At 40.8% G+C, this 20,477-nt stretch overlaps 1 protein-coding gene across 2 annotated transcripts in view; it reads right to left on the bottom strand.

Annotated features, from left to right (window-relative positions):
* The window catches only part of ANO6 (anoctamin 6), a 182,000-nt gene that overhangs the window by 30,472 nt on the left and 131,051 nt on the right, over nt 1–20,477 (bottom strand). For both annotated transcript variants that reach the window (XM_003793553.3, XM_023515374.1), the window contains 3 exons: nt 18,583–18,717; nt 11,638–11,743; nt 8,573–8,633 (listed from right to left, as the gene is read on the bottom strand). In XM_003793553.3, the coding sequence (XP_003793601.1) occupies nt 8,573–8,633; nt 11,638–11,743; nt 18,583–18,717 (302 nt within the window). The remainder of the gene's footprint in view (nt 1–8,572; nt 8,634–11,637; nt 11,744–18,582; nt 18,718–20,477) is intronic.

Raw genomic sequence — 20,477 nt, 5'->3', positions numbered from 1 at the left:
ATGGACCAGTTAGTGGGCTATGATGAAGGTAAGCACAGGATGCTCTGGGCACAGCCAAACATCTGACTGGATGTTTCAGGGAAGCCTCCTCAGGGACAGGATCATTGTGATGACTCTTGAGATGACTCAGAGCTGATCAGGTGAAGGTGGTGTTAAGGCTTTGATTCCCAGGAGCTGTACATACAAAGGCAAGGCAGCTAGAGCGCCAGAGACCTCATAAAACTGCAAACAGTCTGGTAGTGAGCATGGGGTATGATGAAGAGGGAGGGGCAGTCGGAGAGACAGCCACAGGGGCACAGCACAAAGGGCTCTGCCTGCCTTGAAAGGTGCTCAGAGCTCAGCCTACATGCGGAGCAGGCACTGACGGCATCTGGAGTGAGACTAGAGGCAGGTGCATGCAGAGGCAGCATGCTTGAGGCAATGGAGCAGGTCACCTGATCGGAGGCGGCTGTGACAGAAGGGGCAGGAAGAGGCTGAGGATGCCAGCCAGGCCTCTGGCCTAGGTGACAAATATCCTAAATTCTAGCACCATTCCCTGAAGTAAGAAAGGTAGTAAGAGGGGGAAGATAACTGGTTTGGTGGTGGTTAGGTGCACTTGAGTTACTCCCGGAGAAATGCCCAGTAGGCAGGTCAAAGTATGGAATGCAGGAAGCAGCTCTGGGCTGAGCCAGATTTTCGTTGTTTTAAGTGGCAACTGGGGCCATGAGATTTATGGATGAGAACACTAAATGAGGTTTAAAGTGGTTGTTCACAAGAAGCACCATGGAGCCTTCAAAATACTGAGCCTGGGCACCACCCCTGAGATTCTGCTGTAGTTGGTAATTCCTCTTTTAAAGCTCTAATGAGCAGTCAGAGTGGCGAGTCACTGAATCACTGGAGTAGGGAGCGAAGAGAGCCAGAATGGAGTCCCAGGGACCAGCAGTAGGTAGCCTGAGGTGTAAGAGGAAATCTTGGGGTGCGGCTGTGAGGAGCATGAACCTGATGCCCCCAAAAGTGAAGATAACCAAAATGTTTCAAAGCGTCGCTTCCTGGCAATGTTTATTTTATTTATGTTTATGAGACAGAGTCTCACTCTGTTGTCCTCAGTAGAATGCCGTGGGGTCATAGCTCACAGCCACCTCAAACTCTTGGGCTCAAGTGATATTTTTGTCTAGGCCTCCTAAGTAGCTGGGACTACAGGGACCCGCCACACCGTCCCTCTATTTTTAGAGAGGGAGTCTCGCTCTGGCTCAGGTTCAGAGAATCACCAGCCTGAGCAAGAGTGAGACCCTGTCTCTACTAAAAATAGAAAAACTGACACCTGGCCATTTTTAGAGACAGGGTCTTAGTCTTGCTCAGGTTGGTCTTGAATTTGTCAGCTCAGGCAATCCATCCACCTCAGCCTCCCAGAGTGCTGGGATTAGAGGCATGAGCCACTGCGCCTGGCCAGCAGTGTTCCTCTGAATACCACTTGCTAAGGTAGAAATAACTTGCTATAGGAATCAGTTTGAACTGTTGAGTGTTTAGTGTGGAGAGCGATGGTTCAACACAGCGGTTCTCAACCTGTGGGTCATGACCCATAAGAACTGTATTAAAGGACCATGGCATTAGGAGAGAACCACTGTTCTACTACAAAGTACCTGGCCATTTGAGTACCAGTCCCAGCCCATGGGGACATGAACCTGCCTCTGTTGATGGGATGGGAATCTAGAGGGCGTCAGGTAACCAGGATGTGACTGGGTGGTCTTGCTGGCACTTAGATTATGCTGGCTTCATGTGGCAGATATTCCTCAAATGAGAGACCCCTTCAGGGGCTGGGGGCAGGAATGAACCTCCAAGAGCCAACCCTCGTTGGGTTGCACATGGAGCAGCAGAAGCTGTGCCACCCACTTACTCAAGCACCCTGGGCTCTGCCTCCCCTGATAAACACCCGATAGAGCCATTGAACCGAGGACGCCTACTTTTTGACTCACCAGAGAATTCTACTGTGAGATGGCACACGCTGTGAGGAAGGGCACACTTGACCCTGTGGGCAGCCCTCTTCTGCACTTCAGAAGATGCAGCACTCAAGCCTCCTGGCCTACTCTGCTTCTAGGCTTACCGCCTATCATGCTCCCTGGAATGTCATCTTCACGAGGGCCAGGATGAAGTTGTATTTACAGCTGCCGTGCTAGCACATAGTTAGGTGCTTAATGGATAAATGCACTGAGGAAAGAGCTAAAGGAAACCACATCAGGAACTGGAGGACCCCACCACAGGGGGACTCTCCCACTCAGAGGTGGCAGCTGGGTCCCATGGCTTGCCTCCCCATATGACCATCACACTCCACCACTTTCTGCTGTGCCGTCTACCTGGGCCCTGAGCACAGAAACAGCATGTTTCACTGCACTTCGCAGACACTGAGTTTTTTACGGACTGAAGATCTGTGCCGAACAAGTCCACAGGAGCCAATTTTCCAACATCACGTGCCCGCTGCATGTCTCTGCATCACATTTTGGGAATTCTCCCAACATTTTAACTTTTGCATTACTATTATACTTGTTACATTATCTGTGATCAGTGATCTGTGATGTTACTACTGTAATTCCTCTGGGGCACCAACGTGCCCATAAAAGACACTGAACTTAATTGATAAATGTTTTATGTGTTCCAAATGCTCCACTGACCAGCCATTCCCCTATATTTCTCCCTATTCCTGGGCCTTCCTATTCTCTCAGATGCAATAATATTGGAATTAGGCCAAGTAATCATCCTACAGTGGCCTCAACGTGTTCAAGTGAAAGGAAGAATTACACGTCTCTCACTTTAAATCAAAATTTGAATGTTAAGTTTAGTAAGGAAGGCGTGTTGAAAGCTAGGCTTTCTGCACCAAATAGCCTAGTTGTGAATGCAAAGGAAAAATTCTTGAAGGAAATTAAAAATGCTATTCCAGTGAACACATGAATGATAAGAAAAACAGCCTTATAACTGATACGGAGGACGTTTTGGTGGTCTGGATGGACGATTAAACCAGCTACAACATCCACTAAGCCAAAGCCTAAGCCAGAGCAAGACTCTAACTCTCTTCAATTCTACGAAGGCTGAGATAAGTGAGTAAGCTGCAGAAGATTGACTAAAGCTAGCAGAGATTGACTGATGAGGCTTAAGGAAATAAGCCAGCTCTATACCAAGAAAGTGCAAGGTGAAGTAGCAAGTGCTGGCAGAGAACTGCACAAGTTATTCAGAAGATCTAGCTCAGCAGATGGCTACACTAGACAACAGATTTTTAGCCTTCTGATGGAAAAGGATGCCTTGTAGGACTTTCATAGTTTGAGAGGAGAAGTCAATGCCTGGCTTCAAAGCTTCAAAGGATGGGCTGACTCTCTTGTTAGGGGCCAATGCAGCTGGTGACATTATGCTGAAGCCAATGCTTATTTGCAATTTTGAAAATTCTAAGGCCCTTAAGAATTATGCTAAATTGACTCCACCTGTGCTCCATAAAAGGCCAAGGAAGCCTGGATGATAGCACATGTGCTTACAAGATGGTTTACTGCTGAGATGTCCTGCTTGGGAGATTCCCTTCAAAATATCACTGTTCACTGACAATGCACCTGGTCACCCAAGAGCTCTGATGGAGATATACAATGAGACAAATTTTTTTTTTTCCATGCTGCTAACATAACATCCATTCTAGCCCATGGATCAAGGAGTCATTTCAATTTTCAAGACTTAAATAATAAGAAATACATTTTGTAAGGCTATAGCTGCTAGAGATAGTGAGTCCTCGGATGGATCTCAACAAATTGAAACCTTCTGGAAAGAATTCATCATTCTATAACAGATACCATTAAGAACATTTGAGATTCACAGGAGGTCAAAATACCAACATTAACAAGACTCTGGAAGAAAGCTGATTCAACCCTCATAAATGACTTCCACAGAGGAGGTTAACACGGATGTGGTGCAGGGCTACACCCAGGGAACTAGAAGTGGATTCTGAAGGCGTGACTGAACTGCCTGCACTCTCGGAGGAGCTGAAGGATGAGGAGTTGTGTGGTTTGGATGAAGAAAGGGTTTCTTGAGATGGAATCTACTCCTAGTGAGGATGCTGTGAACATTGTTGAAATAACAAAGGGTTCAGAATATTACATAAAATTAGTTAATAAAGCAGTGGCAGGGTTTGAGGACTGACTCCAATTTTGATCTCGGTTCTACTGTGGGTAAAAAGCTAGGGAGAGAGGAATCTTTCATGAAAGGAAATATTTGTTGTTGTCTTATTTTAGGAAAGTGCCACAGCAACCCCAACCTTCAGCAACCACTACCCTGAATAGTCAGCAGCCATCAACATCAAGGCAAGATCCTTCACCAGCAGAAAGATTAAAGACTTGCTGAAGCACAGATGATCACTAGCATCATTAGCAATAAAGAATATTTTAATTAATATATATGAATGTTTTTAAACACAATGTTAACTGCACACTTAATAGACTACAGTGGAAATAAAACTTTTATATCCACCAAGAAACCAAAACATTCATGTGACTCGCTTTATTATGGTGGTCTGGAATAGCACTCAAAATGTCTCCAAGGTATTCCTGTACTTGGCAAGAGCCTTGGATAACCCAAGATGGAGCACACACCAGGGAGAATTTGACTGAGGTTAGAGTCTGCCCTAGTATTGTCACTGCAGAGAGGAACCCAGGGTGGACTCCCCTCCCTCACAGACTCCAAATGGACTCTTCCACTGTAAATATTTTATAAAGGAAACTGTGATTAAGGACATTAAAATCTGATTGCACTTTGGCACCTATCGTCGTAACTGAAATGAACCAGTACTTATCTCCTAAGCTTGTTAAAGTTAGGCTGGCACTCTCTACAGAAGGAAGGGTCTGTACTTATGCTATATGAAGTAGAACCAAATTTTTTGGAACACTAAAAATAGTAGTGCAATTATGACCAAAATAAATATTTCTGCGTCTTTCTAAAAGCTTGCTACAACTTTACAAATATATACTGCATTTTGTCGATGATCTAAAGGCTGATACCAAATTATTTGCAAAGCTCTTATTCTATGCTTATTACTTTCTGCCTGTGGGGCCTCAGGCAATTTGCTTAATCTCCCTGAGTGTCATTTGCCTCACCTTTAAAACTGGATATGACAGCAGTTCATGTACTCAGGATGTATTTCTAGCAATGGGATCAACAGGAGGTGACTCATGAAAATAAACTTGACTTTTCTCACTAAGGGCAACATAAACAATTGTAATTAATGCTGTAAGGGAAGAGCTGTAGAACCCACTACTCTCCTCCCTGAACTTCAACATAAGGGGTAACAGGCTTCCGTTTATCCAGTCCTGAACTTCAGGAAGGTGGTCTGCCTAGGAAGTGAAAGGATTGCAGTGTAAGCAGGAGATGGCCCGGTGAAGAAGGAGTTGGGAGCAAATCCTACCCGCCCTTTGGGAGCTATAGGAATGGCCAGGAGTTTTAGCTCCTTGTTTTATGTAGCCGCAGACTCTGTGGGGTCTGCCGAAGGTACTGGCCACCTCGTACCATCACCCAGTGTTGTGGAGTATTTCTGGGCCGTGTTATTGCTAACTCATAATGCGGCGTGCTGCTGACTGAGGGCAGGGGGGCCTGGAGAGACCGTGTATGATCACAGAAAGGAATTCCTGTTCTGTAGTTTTTGCTCTCTCTCCCTGCAAGAAGACAACTGACAGAACATCAGTGGGGACCCCTGTGCTTCTGCTTTCCGGCAAACCACACACCATCGGGCTCCAGTTGCTTAGACACAGTTGAAACTCTCCCGTTAACATGTGAGAGAAAGGGGAAGGTTGCCCGGGACTTGGGAATCAGTAACAGCTTCTGCTCTTAATCATATTACTACATCTAAAGAAAGAAAGTACACAGCAGAGGAAGGTGATACCCATTTACAAAGTAAGGGGTTCAGAGCAGTGAAGCACAGGTGGTGCTCTATCTTGCAGCACCTGGGGACAAGAGACACACTCTCATAGATGGGAGTGCTCTGGTTGCTATGAGTCTGCTGTTGAAGATTTGAGACATTTTAACAGGCCTTGACACTATTCAGCCCTTTTTACTCGCAAAGGTAGATAAAATAGATTAGCTTTCTCAGTCTTGCCACTTCCAAACTCAAAGCTATAAGGTTAAAAACTGTTATTTCTCAGATTCTCTTGCAGCTAGGGTTCCAGATGTGATGTTTAAAAAATGCCCATCAGACACATCTGTGTGTCATCAGGTCAGAAACCAAGGTGAACAGAGGCAACGGTAGTGGTAGCAGGAGCTGCACTATTTTGCTGGTATAGACCCAGTGGGGGCAGCTCAGGTCTGGAAGTAACATGCAAAACTGTGTCCTGCCTCGCTCAGTGCAGCTGGGCAGGCTTCCTGACCCTCCTGGCCCTCCGTAGTGAGCCAGAGGATGGATGTTTTTATGGAAGTCACGAGGCCCCATTTAGAACACAGCCCTCAGAGGTGAAAATTAAAAATTTCAGTTATGAAAGTAGTTAAGAAAGAAGGAGGGTAGGAAGCATCAGAACCTGTACTTCAACCACAGGTTGAGTAAACCACACGTGAGTCAGCGTGAATGGGTGGGCTGCCCTGGCCTAAAAGTGTAGATATTTTTCAGACAAGTATATGATTTGTATTATATTCATTATAAAAGGTTTTCTGCTCTCAACTTATAATTTTTAGAGCGCAGAAGAATACTCTAAGTGCCATATGCATCAGGGTACAAAAGAGATGCTGCAGGAATTTGATGGTGGTGATGTGAGTAACTTCCCACGAGCCTTCTCTCATTCAACAGTTTTGCAGTTTCATACTTTCTGTAACTTGATTCCCAGCAGTAGTTCTCATAAGGCAGAAGTAACAAAGAAAGCAACATAAAGCACTTAAAATAACACGTTTCTCATATACACATATCCTTAAAGATACACATACGATACCACAAGCAGTAATGAAATGTATTCTGTACCCTAAGATCAAACGAAATAAAATCAGCAGCCGGGGGATACGTCAGTTCCGTAAACACAGTGCTATGATCGGAGAAAGGCAAGTTAGTTAGGAAATTTGAGGTCTGTCTTTCCAATGTTGAAAATTATTTCGAATATCATCTTTAACTGGAGCTATCAGTATCCATGAATATACCCGGTTCAAGAGATGTGTTAGAATTTTACAGATTATGGTTGTACAGTTAAGACAATAGTTCAAAATGCTGACCCATGTGTTTAGCACCTAAGCTTTTACCGGAAAAAAAAAAAAAAAGATGTATTTTACAATGGAAGAATACAGAGGATCTCAGTACATACATATCATCTTTATTCTCCTATGTGTCAGGTGTTAGCCCAAGTTTGGTACCCAGCCAAAGTGTGCTCCATGTCTGAATGCCAGTGTAATTTATCGGAAAGCCCGGCCACCTTGCAGTGAACTTTGGCAATTAATATCTCTAAAAACTGTACAAAATAATTGGACTGTCTGTTCTGTGATCCATGTGGTGACCCACAGGCACAACCACTGCCAAAGAAAAGGAGTGCAGAGGACACCTAGGTAACTGCTTCTGTTGAGAGCCGCGCGTGTTGCTGTGCTGTCCTCTCAAGAACAAGAGGCCGGATTCCATTTCTTCCCCCACCTTCTTATTGTCTGAACTCTACAGTTCCCCAGACTTAACACAATGAAACTGGAAATGTACTTATTTTTGAAAATGAAAGTTTGTTCTTCGGTGTTAGAACATTTATATTGATTAAACATTTATAAGTCTGTATTTAAAGAAAATGATAATTGTTTCATTTACAATAATGATGCTATACAAAAATATAGTGTTAAAGCTCCTTTGCAGGAATTATACCTGTTTAGTAAATAGAATTTGTTCTAAGAGTGGCATGTACTTATTAATATTCACTTACCCATAATCATCAGGTTGCTGCTTCCTCCCCACCCACACCCCCGTAGAAGTTAGGTTGGATTACAGCCGTGGGGACTGCTGCACTGGCTTCCAATGAATCATGCGTCCTAAATCCCAGCCACTGGGCAGTACTCCCATCTGTCTACGTTGATGCTGGCTTGGCCATATGACTTTAGCTCATGGGACGTTAGTGAACTTGATGCAATGACAGGCTTAACAAATGTCTATGCACTGGAGCGTGCCTTCTCTTGCTTCTCTTTGGAACCCTGAAGCCAGAATCCTGGGCTAGCCTGGAGGGTGAGAACCTAGGAGGAGCAGCTGAGTCCCACAGAGCAAACCAGGCTTCTAACTGCCTGCCCAGCTCACCCCAGGGGCCTGCCAGCTCGCTTCCGAGATCAGTGAGCCAGCCCACGCCTGATGAACCTCTCAGCGGACCCAGAGAATAAGAAATAATAAATAGGAGAAATCATGTTTGTTGTCTGAAACCATTATACACTCATATTTTGAGGTTTTTACATTACCTAGTTAGCTAGTAAAAGCTAACTAATACAATGTCCTCACAGTTGTAAGTGGAGTTTTAGGGGAGTTGAAGCTTGGGCAATCCAAGGCCCTAAAAGTGGGTTACTTTGGATTTGTAAGTGGTTACAATAAAACTATATAATACAATTAAATTGACTGCATGAAAAAGTAAAAGTAACTTACCCCATACTCCCATAAACACTGCGAAGATCAGGGTTCCAAAACTGTCAAAGATGCACAATTTCTGGAACATACAATAAACACATAACTGAATCATGTTCTTCACTTATTCAAACTCAGTAAACAGGAAATGCTTTGTATATTGTACAGCCTGAAATTCTTTTTAAGGCAGAGACCTAGTCTAACAATCACCATATCTACTATATATTCATAGGTGAAATTTCTCATTCTATTAAAAGCAAACAGCCTTTGCCATGTTAACCACAGTGCATTTTCCAGTGGAACTTTCCATACGGGGATAAGGAGGTAGGGGTAGCTGCTAAGATTCCACTCAGTTTAAAGCCTCTATCAGGAATGAATAACAGCCTCTTTTTACGAGCTGTCATAGTGAATTGGTGGAAGTAGGATGGCTCTAAAAACACAAGGACCTCAAGGCAACTTCTAGACATCTTATCATCAATCCCCCAGGTGAGACGGTACATCCCATAATTCCCGCTTTTCCTGTTAAAAGAAGTACAAAGCAAAAAAAAAGAAAAAGAAAAAGTACAAATCTAAGACTCTAGGAGAACCCTGTGTCCTGAAATGCAACGATGGCTTTTCTACTGTCACAGACAGAGGTTGCCTCTGGAATAAAGGTTATACAGGTGCTTTTGCTAATATTATAATGAGTACAGAGATCGTGAATGATAAATAACGTATCTGGCCAAAGAAGGCTCTATTCTCCAAAGTTTTTATCTCTTAGCTAGCATGTAAGTAAACTATTGCTCTCAATGATTTCCTGGAAGATCTTTCAATTACTTACTAATTTCTTTGGTAGTGAGCATTTTTACATTTCCTAAAAAAAGATGTATAACGATAGTGGAAAAGTGGCATGTACTTTATGATAGGTCATATGAACAGGGAAGACGACAAGACGGGGGAGAGAAAGAAACTACAGCTAGAAAAAGCAAACTTGACACGCTCAAGAAAATGCAAAGCTACTTCTAAATAGTCTTATCAAGGGATTTTTCAGTAAACTGGAGTAGAACCGAATATTCATTTCTACCAAAATGAAATGTACACAAGGAGCATTTGAAAGTCAAGTGCTTAAGGAAAGGTAGGTGGAGCAGAAGACGTGAGAGATGACGTGGGGTTGGGGAGGGCCGGGAGAGAACTTCTTAAGGAAAATGAAATCTCCACTTGTACTTCTATGGAGTACAATTTGACTTTGGTATTTTCATTGGCGTTTGACCTAAATCCAAAGCCCTGGGAAGTGTGCTAAGAAGTGACCTTTAATCTATGTGCCAACATCACTGGAAGGCGGCTTCCCTCTCACCAGCATCACGTCTTACTTACTGGGTATGTTCTAAACAGACAGCCATGGTGTAGAGCTGTTGGCTTGGGAAAGGAGGCAATGTAATCTATCTTAATTCAAGAATTAAATGTAAACATTCATGTGTTGACCACACTTTGCCATTGGCTTAACTATGTGGTGCTAACTCTTAGCTCTATGACTTTTCAGACATAGAGGTGGATTTGAGAGTGAAGGCCCTGGTGTCACTGTCAGCCGGTGAGGACGATGGTGATGGCCAGGAATGCAGATTCCCGGTTAATTTCTGGCTTTGCCAGTTACTACATTAGGTGGTGGACCTTGATAGGATTATTTAATCTCTCAGAGCCACAGGATTTTGATCTATAAAATGGAGATAATGCCTGTTCTGCCTTTCCCACAGAGTATGTATCAAAATGGTAATCACAGGGCGGTGCCTACGGCTCAGTGGGCAGGGTGCTGCCCCCATATACAAAGGCTCGAACCCGGCCCTGGACAAACTGCAACAAAAAATAGCTGGGCATTATGGTGGGTGTCTGAAGCAAGAGAATTGCCTAAGCCCAGGAACTGGAGGTTACTGTGACTGTGATGCCACGGCTCTCTACTGAGAGCGACAAAGTGAGACTCTGTCTCTAAAAACAAAACAAAACAAAACAAAACAAAATGGTAATGACAAAAACTTTGCAAAGTATAAAATATAAAGCGGCATCACCGTAACAGCTATACTTTCAGTTAAAATCAGATTTACACCCAGCAGATCCGAATGTGGTAGGGCCGTATAACAACTCCTAAACTGAGAATCATAATAAAAGGGAAGAGTGTGTCTGATCGTCAGGAAAACGCTCTGAAGTGAGCCTACCATCTTTCTGGCTCATTAGAGTTTCTGGCAGCTTTACGTACACTCCCTTCCTTTTCAATGCTTATTCCGAACCTGGATTTTAAGAAGTCATAGAGCTGAAGACCATCTGTTTGTATCAGGAGAGCCAGATGTGTTGGTGGGAATGTTTTGAGACAAATACCTTTTATCACTTAAGTGCAGAATCTCTCTTATGCATATTTACATAGTCTAAATCTGACCAGCACGGACTTTAAAAATCCAAGCACTTGCAGCACACTTAGAAAGAGGAAAGACACACGTACAAATTCCAGGTTTCTAGGTTGAATTAAGGAAAATGCTTATCCAGGTTGAGCATCTGTAACCCCCAAATTTGAAATCTGAAATGCTCCCAAATTATCCAGAAGTGTTTGAGCATCAACATTACGTTTAAAGGAAATGTTTGTGGGAGCATTTTGGACTTGAACTTTCGGATGAGGAATGCACTGCTGGTAAGTATAACCATTATTATGTTTAGAAATCTAAAACACTTCTGGTCCCAAGCATTTCAGACGAGGAATACTCAACCTGTAACAGTACATCTATTAAGAAGTATTTATAAGTTAAACTAGTATTTTAAGTCAAACTTGAGATTTCTGCTTTGATTACTTGAAAAAAAGTTTCAAGTCTACCATTTTCTCACTGACCCACCATGAGATTTTAAATAAGGCTTTGAATCTCAATTCATTATTATTGAGGAAATATTGAATTGAGGAATAAACACATTCATTGTATAACCATCATCTAGAAAGTTCAGAAGTTTAGTTGAAAGATAACCTGTCTGAATTTCTCAGAGGAAATAAGATACAATTTCTATGCCATACCTTAGTTATTAGAAGAAAAACTTTTTTATTATGTGTAACTATTTGGAATAACAAAAACTACCTTTGAGGACTCGCAAGTAATATTGAGTTTCCAGAATGGACACAGTCGATCACACTGAGGACACATTATAATCTGGCCACCAATATCAGGATTACAAACTTCTTTGCTAAAGAAGAAATAAAACTTAATTTTAAAAAGTTATAATTTAAAGCAATGTGATAAAATCTATTATCTATGCATGATAAGGAAAAAAAAACTAAATTATACTCTCATGATACTTGGAATATAAGCGAACTTCATTAACCCAGGAAAGGCTTGCTACATAAAACCTTAAAAAGTCATAATTAATGATAAATTGTTGAAGATATTTCCCTTAGACTTGGGAGGCTGAGGCAAGAGAATCGCTTGAGCCCAAGAGTTTGAGGTTGCTGTGAGCTGTGATGCCACAGCACTCTCCTAAGGGCAACACAGTGAGACTCTGTCTCAAAAAAAAAAAAAAAAAAGAAAAAAAATATTTCCATAAGGAATGAGACAAAGGGTCCTGCAAGCACCACTTCTTTTTAGTTGGAGGTCCCAGCCAACATAGTAAGAAAAATAAAGCCATGTACTAAGAAGAAAGAAAATTGTTATTTCTGGCAGATTATGTGATTGTTTAGATGATTCAATAGAACCTAAAGATAAATTATTAGAATGAATGAATTTAGTAAAGTTTGCTGAACATAAAATCAATATATAAAACATACACAGGGTCACGAAAAGGAATTATGTTACCAAATGCTTGTAACAATTAGGAAATAATTTTTTAAAATACTATTTCCAATAGGTTAAAAATAACACTTCTAGGAATATGTCTAGTTTAAGATATGTTAAGTTATAGAACTTTTCTGAAAGACAGTAAATAAGAAAATAAGATCTGCATTATCAGGCTCATAATTTAGAAAAACCATTATTTACAGATGTCAGTTCTCTCCCATTTGAGTTATAAATTTAATGGAAGAACAAAGGCTCAGAATAGTCAACACACTTCTGAAGAACAAGGTTAGGGAACAGGTTAAGAAAAACTCACTAGGGCGGCACCTGTGGCCCAGTGAGTAAAGCACCAGCCCTATATATACACCAAGGGTGGTGGGTTCAACCCCCCCCCCCAGCCAAACTGCAAAGAAACAAACAAAAAAAATAGCCAGGCGTTGTGGCAGGCGCCTGTAGTCCCAGCTACTAGGGAGGCTGAGGCAAGAGAATCACCTAAGCCCAAGAACTGGAGGTTGCTGTGAGCTGTGATGCCATAGCGCTCTACCGAGGGCAACAAAGTGAGACTCTGTCTCTAAAAGAAAAAAAAAAAAGAAAGAAAAAAACTAACAAAATAAAGAGCTCAGAAATAGACCTCTGACTATACAAAAATAGACTTAATGACAGAGCTGGCCAAGCAAATTAGTAAGGTGAGAATTTCAAATAAATGAGGCTGATATAACAGGCGACCTGCCTATGTGAAAAAACACAAAATTGAACCCGTAAGCATATAGGACACAAATCAATGCCAGGTGGCAAATGACAGTGCCAACTTACTAGAAGAAGAAATATCTGAATAACCTCAGAGCAAGAAGACATTTCATAAAGATGAAACTAAAAAGCATAAACCAAAAAGAAAAAGACTGATACAATCAAGATGTTTTAGGAGTGGGAATGGCATTAGAAGGCAACATTAAGGAACTGTCTAGCTCCCTGGAAGAGCTCCATGCTTCATGCTCAGGATCTGTCATTTTTTAACCTCACACTCAGAGCTTATACTTTGCAAACAGCCCTAGCACCAAAGCATCTGACGAAAGTAACTGGCAGGAATTAATATTGTAGCTGCCTAAGGCAGAGATACCAGTAGAGGTTAACAAGAGGTTAACTGAAAGACTTAAAAGAAAAAAATTAAGAAACGAGATGTCCATGGAGGTTTTAAAAAGCCCCAGCACATTCCTGAGATTGTAGAAGGCCATGTGTAAGAAGACCTGAGGAAACCTTCACGCCTCACGTCTCACTGACCTTGAGATTTTGTATAAGCGAGAAGAACAGGCTAAGAAGGAGCTGAGAACTGGCTGCTGCGTGTTAATACACTCCTCAACACAGAGCCCCTGGCAAAGGCAGAGAAAAGAAAAGCATTAAATGAAATCACTAGCTAATTCAATCATCAGCTAACAACCAAAACGACTCAACAGGACTTCAGTGGCCAGGCCACACATGACAAAGAAAACAGACTCCACAGAATCAGTTCAGGAAAGTTAGTGAACAGAGAGGAGCTACAGCAGCAGCAGCAGCAGGGACAACAATAAATACAGAACGGGAAACCCCGAAAGGGGGTGGGATTGATTTCCAGACAGGCGAAATTATAATAAATATTTACAATGCCCATTTATCAACATACGATCGCCAGACGCAGCGAGGAATAGACAAGTAAGGCCCTCATATGGGAGAAAAGAAGCAATCAATAAAAACTCTTCCTGAGACACCCAGAAATTCCACCTACTAGATAAAGGCTTTAAATGAACAATTATACATATTCTGTGAACTAAAGGAAACTATATCCAAAGAATGAAAGAATAGTATGTGAATAATGTCCCACAATCTGAAGAGTGTCAATAAAGAGATAGAAATTACCAAAAAGAACCAATTAGAAATTCTAGAGAAGCAAAGTACAATCACGGAAATGGACAAAAATCACACACAGGGTAAAAAGTCAGTAGATGGATGAATCCAACACCCTTTTGTAATAAAAATTCTCAGTAACTAAGAACAGAAGAAACTCTCCCTGCCTGACCCCATCATATTTACTGGTGAGAGATTAAATGCTTTCCTTATAAGAGCAACATCGTACCAGAGCAGTGGATCTCAATCTTCCTAATGCCGCAATGTATTTCATTGACTCACAGGTTGAGAACCGCTGTACTAGAGGTTCTATCCAGGACAACTAAGCAAGAAAAATAAATAAAAGGCCTCCAGACTGTGAGCGAGGAAGTAAAACTATTTCTATTTACAGATGGTATGACATTGTACATGAAAATCTTAAGGAATCTACAAAAAACAAAACAAAACAACCCCCCCCCCAAACCAATTAGAGCAAATAAACCAGTTCAGCCAGTTTGTAGTACCAAAAAAATCAATATACAGAAAGGAATTGTATTTCTATACACTAGCAATAAATAATTCAAAAATTAAGGAAACAGTATTATTCATAATAGCATTAAAAAGAATACTTAGAATAAACTTAAAAAGTATGAGACTTAAACACTAAAAACTACAAAATATTGATAGAAATTTAAGAAGACCTAACTGAATGGAAAGACAACCTATGTTCTTGATTAGAAGAACTAATTCTGTTAGGATGGCAACACTCTCCAAACTGATCTTTGGAGTTGACACAATTCCTATCAAAATCCCAGCTCGATCTTTTTGCAGAAATAATCTAAAATTTATATGGAAATGCAAAGGACCCAAAATAGCTAAAACAATCTCAAAAAAGAACGAGTTTCTGGTTTCTAAACTTACTACAAAGCTACAGTGATCAATATAGTATGCTACTAGCATGAAGTTAATAGATATGCAAATAAATGGATAAGAATTGAGAGTCTGTAAACAAACTCTTACACTATGGCCAACTGATTTTCAATGAGGGTACTACAACAATTCACAGCCAAAGACAGCCTTTTCAAAATGGTGAGTACACAGTATATATTCACACATGGGAAATGGCAGTGTTTGGCCCCTACCTCATATTATTTACAAAAGTTAACTCAAAATAAATCATAGACTCCAAATCATAAAACCCTTAGAAGATAAACACTGAAGAAATCTTCATGACTTTGGATCATGAATTGTATTTTTAGATAGGACACCAAAGCACAAAAGAAAATAAGTAAATTGAGTATCATCAAAATTAAAAATTACTTTGTTTCAAAAGGTATCATAAACAAAGGGAAGAAAACCATCCAAAAATGGGAGAAAATATTTTTAACACATCTGCTATGCTTTAAATGTGCCTCCACCAAAATGTAGGTGTTGCCAGTGTGAAAGTATTAAGAGGTGGAGCCTTTAAAACAAGGTCCTCAAACTTTTTAAACAGAGGGCCAGTTCACTGTCCCTCAGACCACTGGAGGGCCGGACTGCGGCCCCAGGACAAGTCGGCTGCTAAGCAGGACAGGCAGCTGCAGCAAAAACACCCAGAGGGCCAGATAAATGTCCTAGGTGGGCTGTCGTAGTTTGAGGACACCTGCTTTAAAAGGTAATTAGGTCATGAGAGTTCTTTGCTTATGAATAAGATTAAGTGCCCTTATAAAAAGGGGTTGAAAGAGGGAGTGTGTCCCTCTTGACCTTCTGCCATATAAAGACACATGTCTTGAACTTCTAGTCTCCCTATATGTGAAGAATAAATTTCTGCTTTTTACAATTTACCTTATCTGTGGTATTCTGTCATAGCACAAATGAACTACGACAAAATCCAATAAGGGACTTCTATCACAAATATATAAAGAACACTTAATAGCAATAAAGAGACAACATAATAAGCAAAGGATCTGGACAGATTCTTCTCCAAAGAATCTCTACGAATGACAAACACATAAAAAGATGTTCAATATTATTAGGCATTAGGGAAATAAAAATCAAAACTGCAATGACGTACCACCTCACACCAACTAGAATGGTTAATATTGAAAAAAAAAGGAAGTGTCAACGATGTATTGAAATCCTCATACATTATTGGTGGGCATGAAAAATGTTGTAGCCCATTTAGAAAATACTTTGGCAGTTCCTCAAAATGTTAAACCTAGAGTTACCATATATCCTAGCAATTCCAGTCTTTGTTAAGAGATTTGAAACCATCTGTGCCCACAAAAACCCATCTATGAATGTTCATAGCAGAATTATTCACAATGGTCAACCTAAATGTCTATCAACTGATGACTGAGTGAACACTGTGGTGTATACACATGGCCATAAAGGGAAGAGGAGAACTGATAACATGCTATAGCAAGGATGAGCCCTGAAAACAATGTGCTAACTGAAAGAAGACAGGCATAAAAGGCTTCATGCTATGTATTTCCACTTTTATGAAATGTCCAGAATCGGCAAATCCATAGAAACAGAAAATAGATTAGTGGTTGCCAGGAGATAAGAGAAAGAAAGGTTAGAAAATAACCCCTAATGGGCATTGTTTCTTTAAGGGGCAATGGATGTGTTCTAGAATTAGGAGGCAGTGCTGGCTGCAGAACTCTGTGAATGTACGTAAAGTAACTGAATTGTACACTTTAAAGGGATGTGTGCTATTGTACATAAATCATACTTCAATAAAGCTATTATTTAAAAAGAGGGGCAAATACTTTAAACAGGCATTTTATAGAAAAAATACCTGTCACATCTTCCACTTATATATACCTAATTTTCAAAAACACACAAAACTAAATATACTTTGTTGGGCTATAAATATATGTAATTAAAAATACACTATGTGTAAAGAAATGATAAACACAAAATTTAGTCCTGTTGTTATTTCACAATGGAGGAGATGCAATCAGGCAAAGTACTGTTACTTGGAAGGTAACAGTAATGTTCTTGTTCTTACATTGGGTGATGGATCATTAACCCTTATTCCTTAAACACATTTTCTATTCTTGAGACTCTATCTACATTAATATGTAATAAAACTAGCTGGACATATTTATTTAAGATTTACGTAAGACTCCAAACATTTTAAAGGTATTTAGTGATTAAATAATTGAAGCTAAAGAGTTTTAAGCACAGGGGGTGTGCCTCCAAGACCTTCCTTCAGTTTTCCATACGTTAATCTGTGTGAAATGGTAGGAAATAGGAGGAGACTGTTATGAGGATTTCATAAAATGAGTTACAACGAGAACCACAGGAGTTTCAAAAATACAGCTTCTGCACCGTGAAACTGTATTTTTGAGATTTTTTGGGGGGGTGGAACAATATACAAAACAATGGAGAAGCCAAAGACAAATCAAGGGGACAGGCACCAACATTTAGCCTTTGGCCAAAACTCTTCTGTCAGTGAAGAGGGGAGAGTACTTCAAAAACCATCTGCAGCTTTCTAGCCAAGAAGCCATAATGGGCACAAAATGCTCGGAGTCCTCTGTTAAATGCATAGAATGGATAATTATGTCCTTATATCAGGGCTGCCATGTAAGCGCCCTACCTTGGGAGCAGGCTAATATGCTTGGGGCTTGAAAAATTTGGTCATCAGCTCAGCGCCGGTGCCCAGAAATTCTGATCTGGCTGTCAGACCTGGAAAGGGGCCAGATGATCAAGAGGAAATGCCTGGTTCAGAGCTGCACCCCTTCTGGAGGTTGAGACCACCAAAAGCAGAGGAATAATAACACAATTCAGACAGTGATGGTGAAATTCAGAGTGCTCTGGCACCCACGCAGGTCCCTTTAGACAGTGCAGCTGGTGTTTAAATTTCAACATCAAGCACAAAGTAATTCTGTTATTTTTTTTCCTTAGCATTGTCAGGCTAATTAAAAACCAAACCAATCATTGTCTACTTGAATTTTTAAGCACGCATTTCTTTATAAGTATAAAGAAATCATTTCTAAAAGCAAAAAAAGAAAAAAAAATCTACCAGTTTTACCTGTTTTCTCTTTAAAACCCAAAGAAATCAGAGCTGCTCTTGGCCCACATCTGCAGGGCTGAGTGAACATTCCTCTGGGGGCCAAAAGTTCAAGGACAATCCTCCCTCCTGTCTTCCTTTCTTTTTCAAACAAAACATTGTCTTAAAATATTGGAGTGTTTCCTAAGGGTAATATTCCTGTCAGAGACTGGGTTGGATTATCTAAGAAAAAAATTTTTCCATTTCACTTAGTTATTATGCTCAGAACAAAAGGGAAGTATCATCCAAAGCAATGAGTGTTCTGTGAGGAGTCTTCTTTTACTAAAACGGTTTAAGACCATGAAAATAATTTTATGTCTAATCAACTTTTCACCATGGCAACAGGAATAAACAGGGCTTACCTCCAGGTACAGTTGTCCTGATTCAGATATCCGTAGAGAAAGCAGGCCACGCCCACGATGGCTGCCAGCAGGAGCATCTGTGTGTAATAGCCCAGCCACGCGAAGTAGATCCCGATCTTTTCCCCGTAATATTTTCTAAAGACAGAAATTATTTTTAAAAGATATAAATAATCACTCTGCACTTTCAGCCTACTATTAACTTCTGATTTTAAATAAAGAAGGCTTTGGCTGAAACCTCTGACTCAATTCACCCTTAGACATTATCCATATTCATAGCAGACCTTGAATTCTATGAAGAAATAAAAAATATATTACGCATCGTAGAAGTCCTGATCACCACCACTGGCTTGCCTGTTGAAGCAGAGTGTACTTAAACAGAGCAAGGGACAGGAAATTCTGAAAATGGGGCAAACAGTATTACTATCACTCTTTACAGAGATAGCAAGCACTATTTCACACATTCGATAAAGGATTGGTCTTAATATGCATAAAACAAATGAACAATCTGGCCAAAGTTACCTACCAGGGAGCTTCTTTGGAAAAAACACAACATAAAATATGCATTTAACCCTTGAACAACATGGGTTTGAACTGCATGGTCTGTTTTATACACAGATTATTTTCTGTAAAAGTTACACCGAGTGTGCCATTCTCCCCTGCCTCCCTTCAACCTCCTCCCCCCTACAAGACAGCATGACCAACTCTTCCTCTTCCTCCAGCTGTTCTACATGAAGACAGTACGAATGGAGACCTTCGAAATGATCCACTTCCACTTAGGGAAGAGCACACGTAGTGGGACCTCCATAGTTCACCATCTCCCTACACTGACCACCTCTTTAAGTTGACCTACATTTCACAGACTGGACATGCACCACATATTTGTATCAGTACAGTGAGACTGTGATCCTTTGTGTGTTGATCAGTTTGTCACAGTCCCTTGGGTGGTCAACTTACTAGAGCTTCTACTATATTTTCTCTTCCTTATTGTTTTCTTAATAGCATTTTCTTTTCCCTAGCTTATGTCACTGTAAGAATACAGCATATAATACACATAATTTAACAAAACGTGTGTTAATAACTGTTGTTGGCAGAACTTCTAGTCAATGGTAGGCTGATTAGTAGGAGTTTTTCAGGAGTTAAGAGTTATACGTGTATGAGTTTTTAAAATCCTTGTGTTGTTCAAGTTGGGTCAACCATAATGTAAATGGTTGGAAAAAAAAAGTAATAATAATAATCTGTGGTGGAATGTCTCTCTGACCACGGTTTTTGCAAAACTCATTATGAGAATGCAAGACAGATTATAATTGAGGAAGCCATGACTCTCTATCCATTCTATCTAGCGCTTCTTATTTTCCCAAACTGATTTCTTTCTGCCCCAGTCTTCATCTGTGGAACCTGCAGAAGACATACTCAATCGTGAGGCTTATACATGACCTGAGGCTCAGTCCGGAGCTGGGCCTAATTCCTTGGGCTTAGCCTAGTGGGGACTCAGTTCTGAGTACAACCTGGGGTCCTGGGAGACTTCCAACAGCAACAGCCCGGGCAGGACTAGCTCCATAGATCACAGGCCTGGGCAGAGGCCACATCCGCAGGGAAAAGGAAGGACAGAGAGGGGAGGGGGGAGGGAAAAAGTGTGCTCATTTTCTCACGACTGGGGCTTTGTTATCTGGCTTACTGATGGCAGGTAAATGGCAGACTCAGGATAGAGCTTGGGAGAAAAAAATCTTGGCGATCGGTTTGAGACGTCTTGGCCTTTTTTCTGTTATGCTTTCTGGAATATGTTCTTCTCAGTCATTCAATCTGGAAATGCCATATTTAAAATTGGAAAGACTCTTAGCTGTTGCCTAGTCCAACCTCCCAATAGTAAAAATAGCCTGCTGCACTTGAGAGAGCTG

The sequence above is a fragment of the Otolemur garnettii genome, unplaced genomic scaffold (genome assembly GCF_000181295.1).
Source record: "Otolemur garnettii isolate 467f Iridium unplaced genomic scaffold, OtoGar3 scaffold00070, whole genome shotgun sequence".
Classification (NCBI taxonomy): Eukaryota; Metazoa; Chordata; class Mammalia; order Primates; family Galagidae; genus Otolemur; species Otolemur garnettii.
This window is presented reverse-complemented; position numbering and strand designations above follow the sequence as displayed.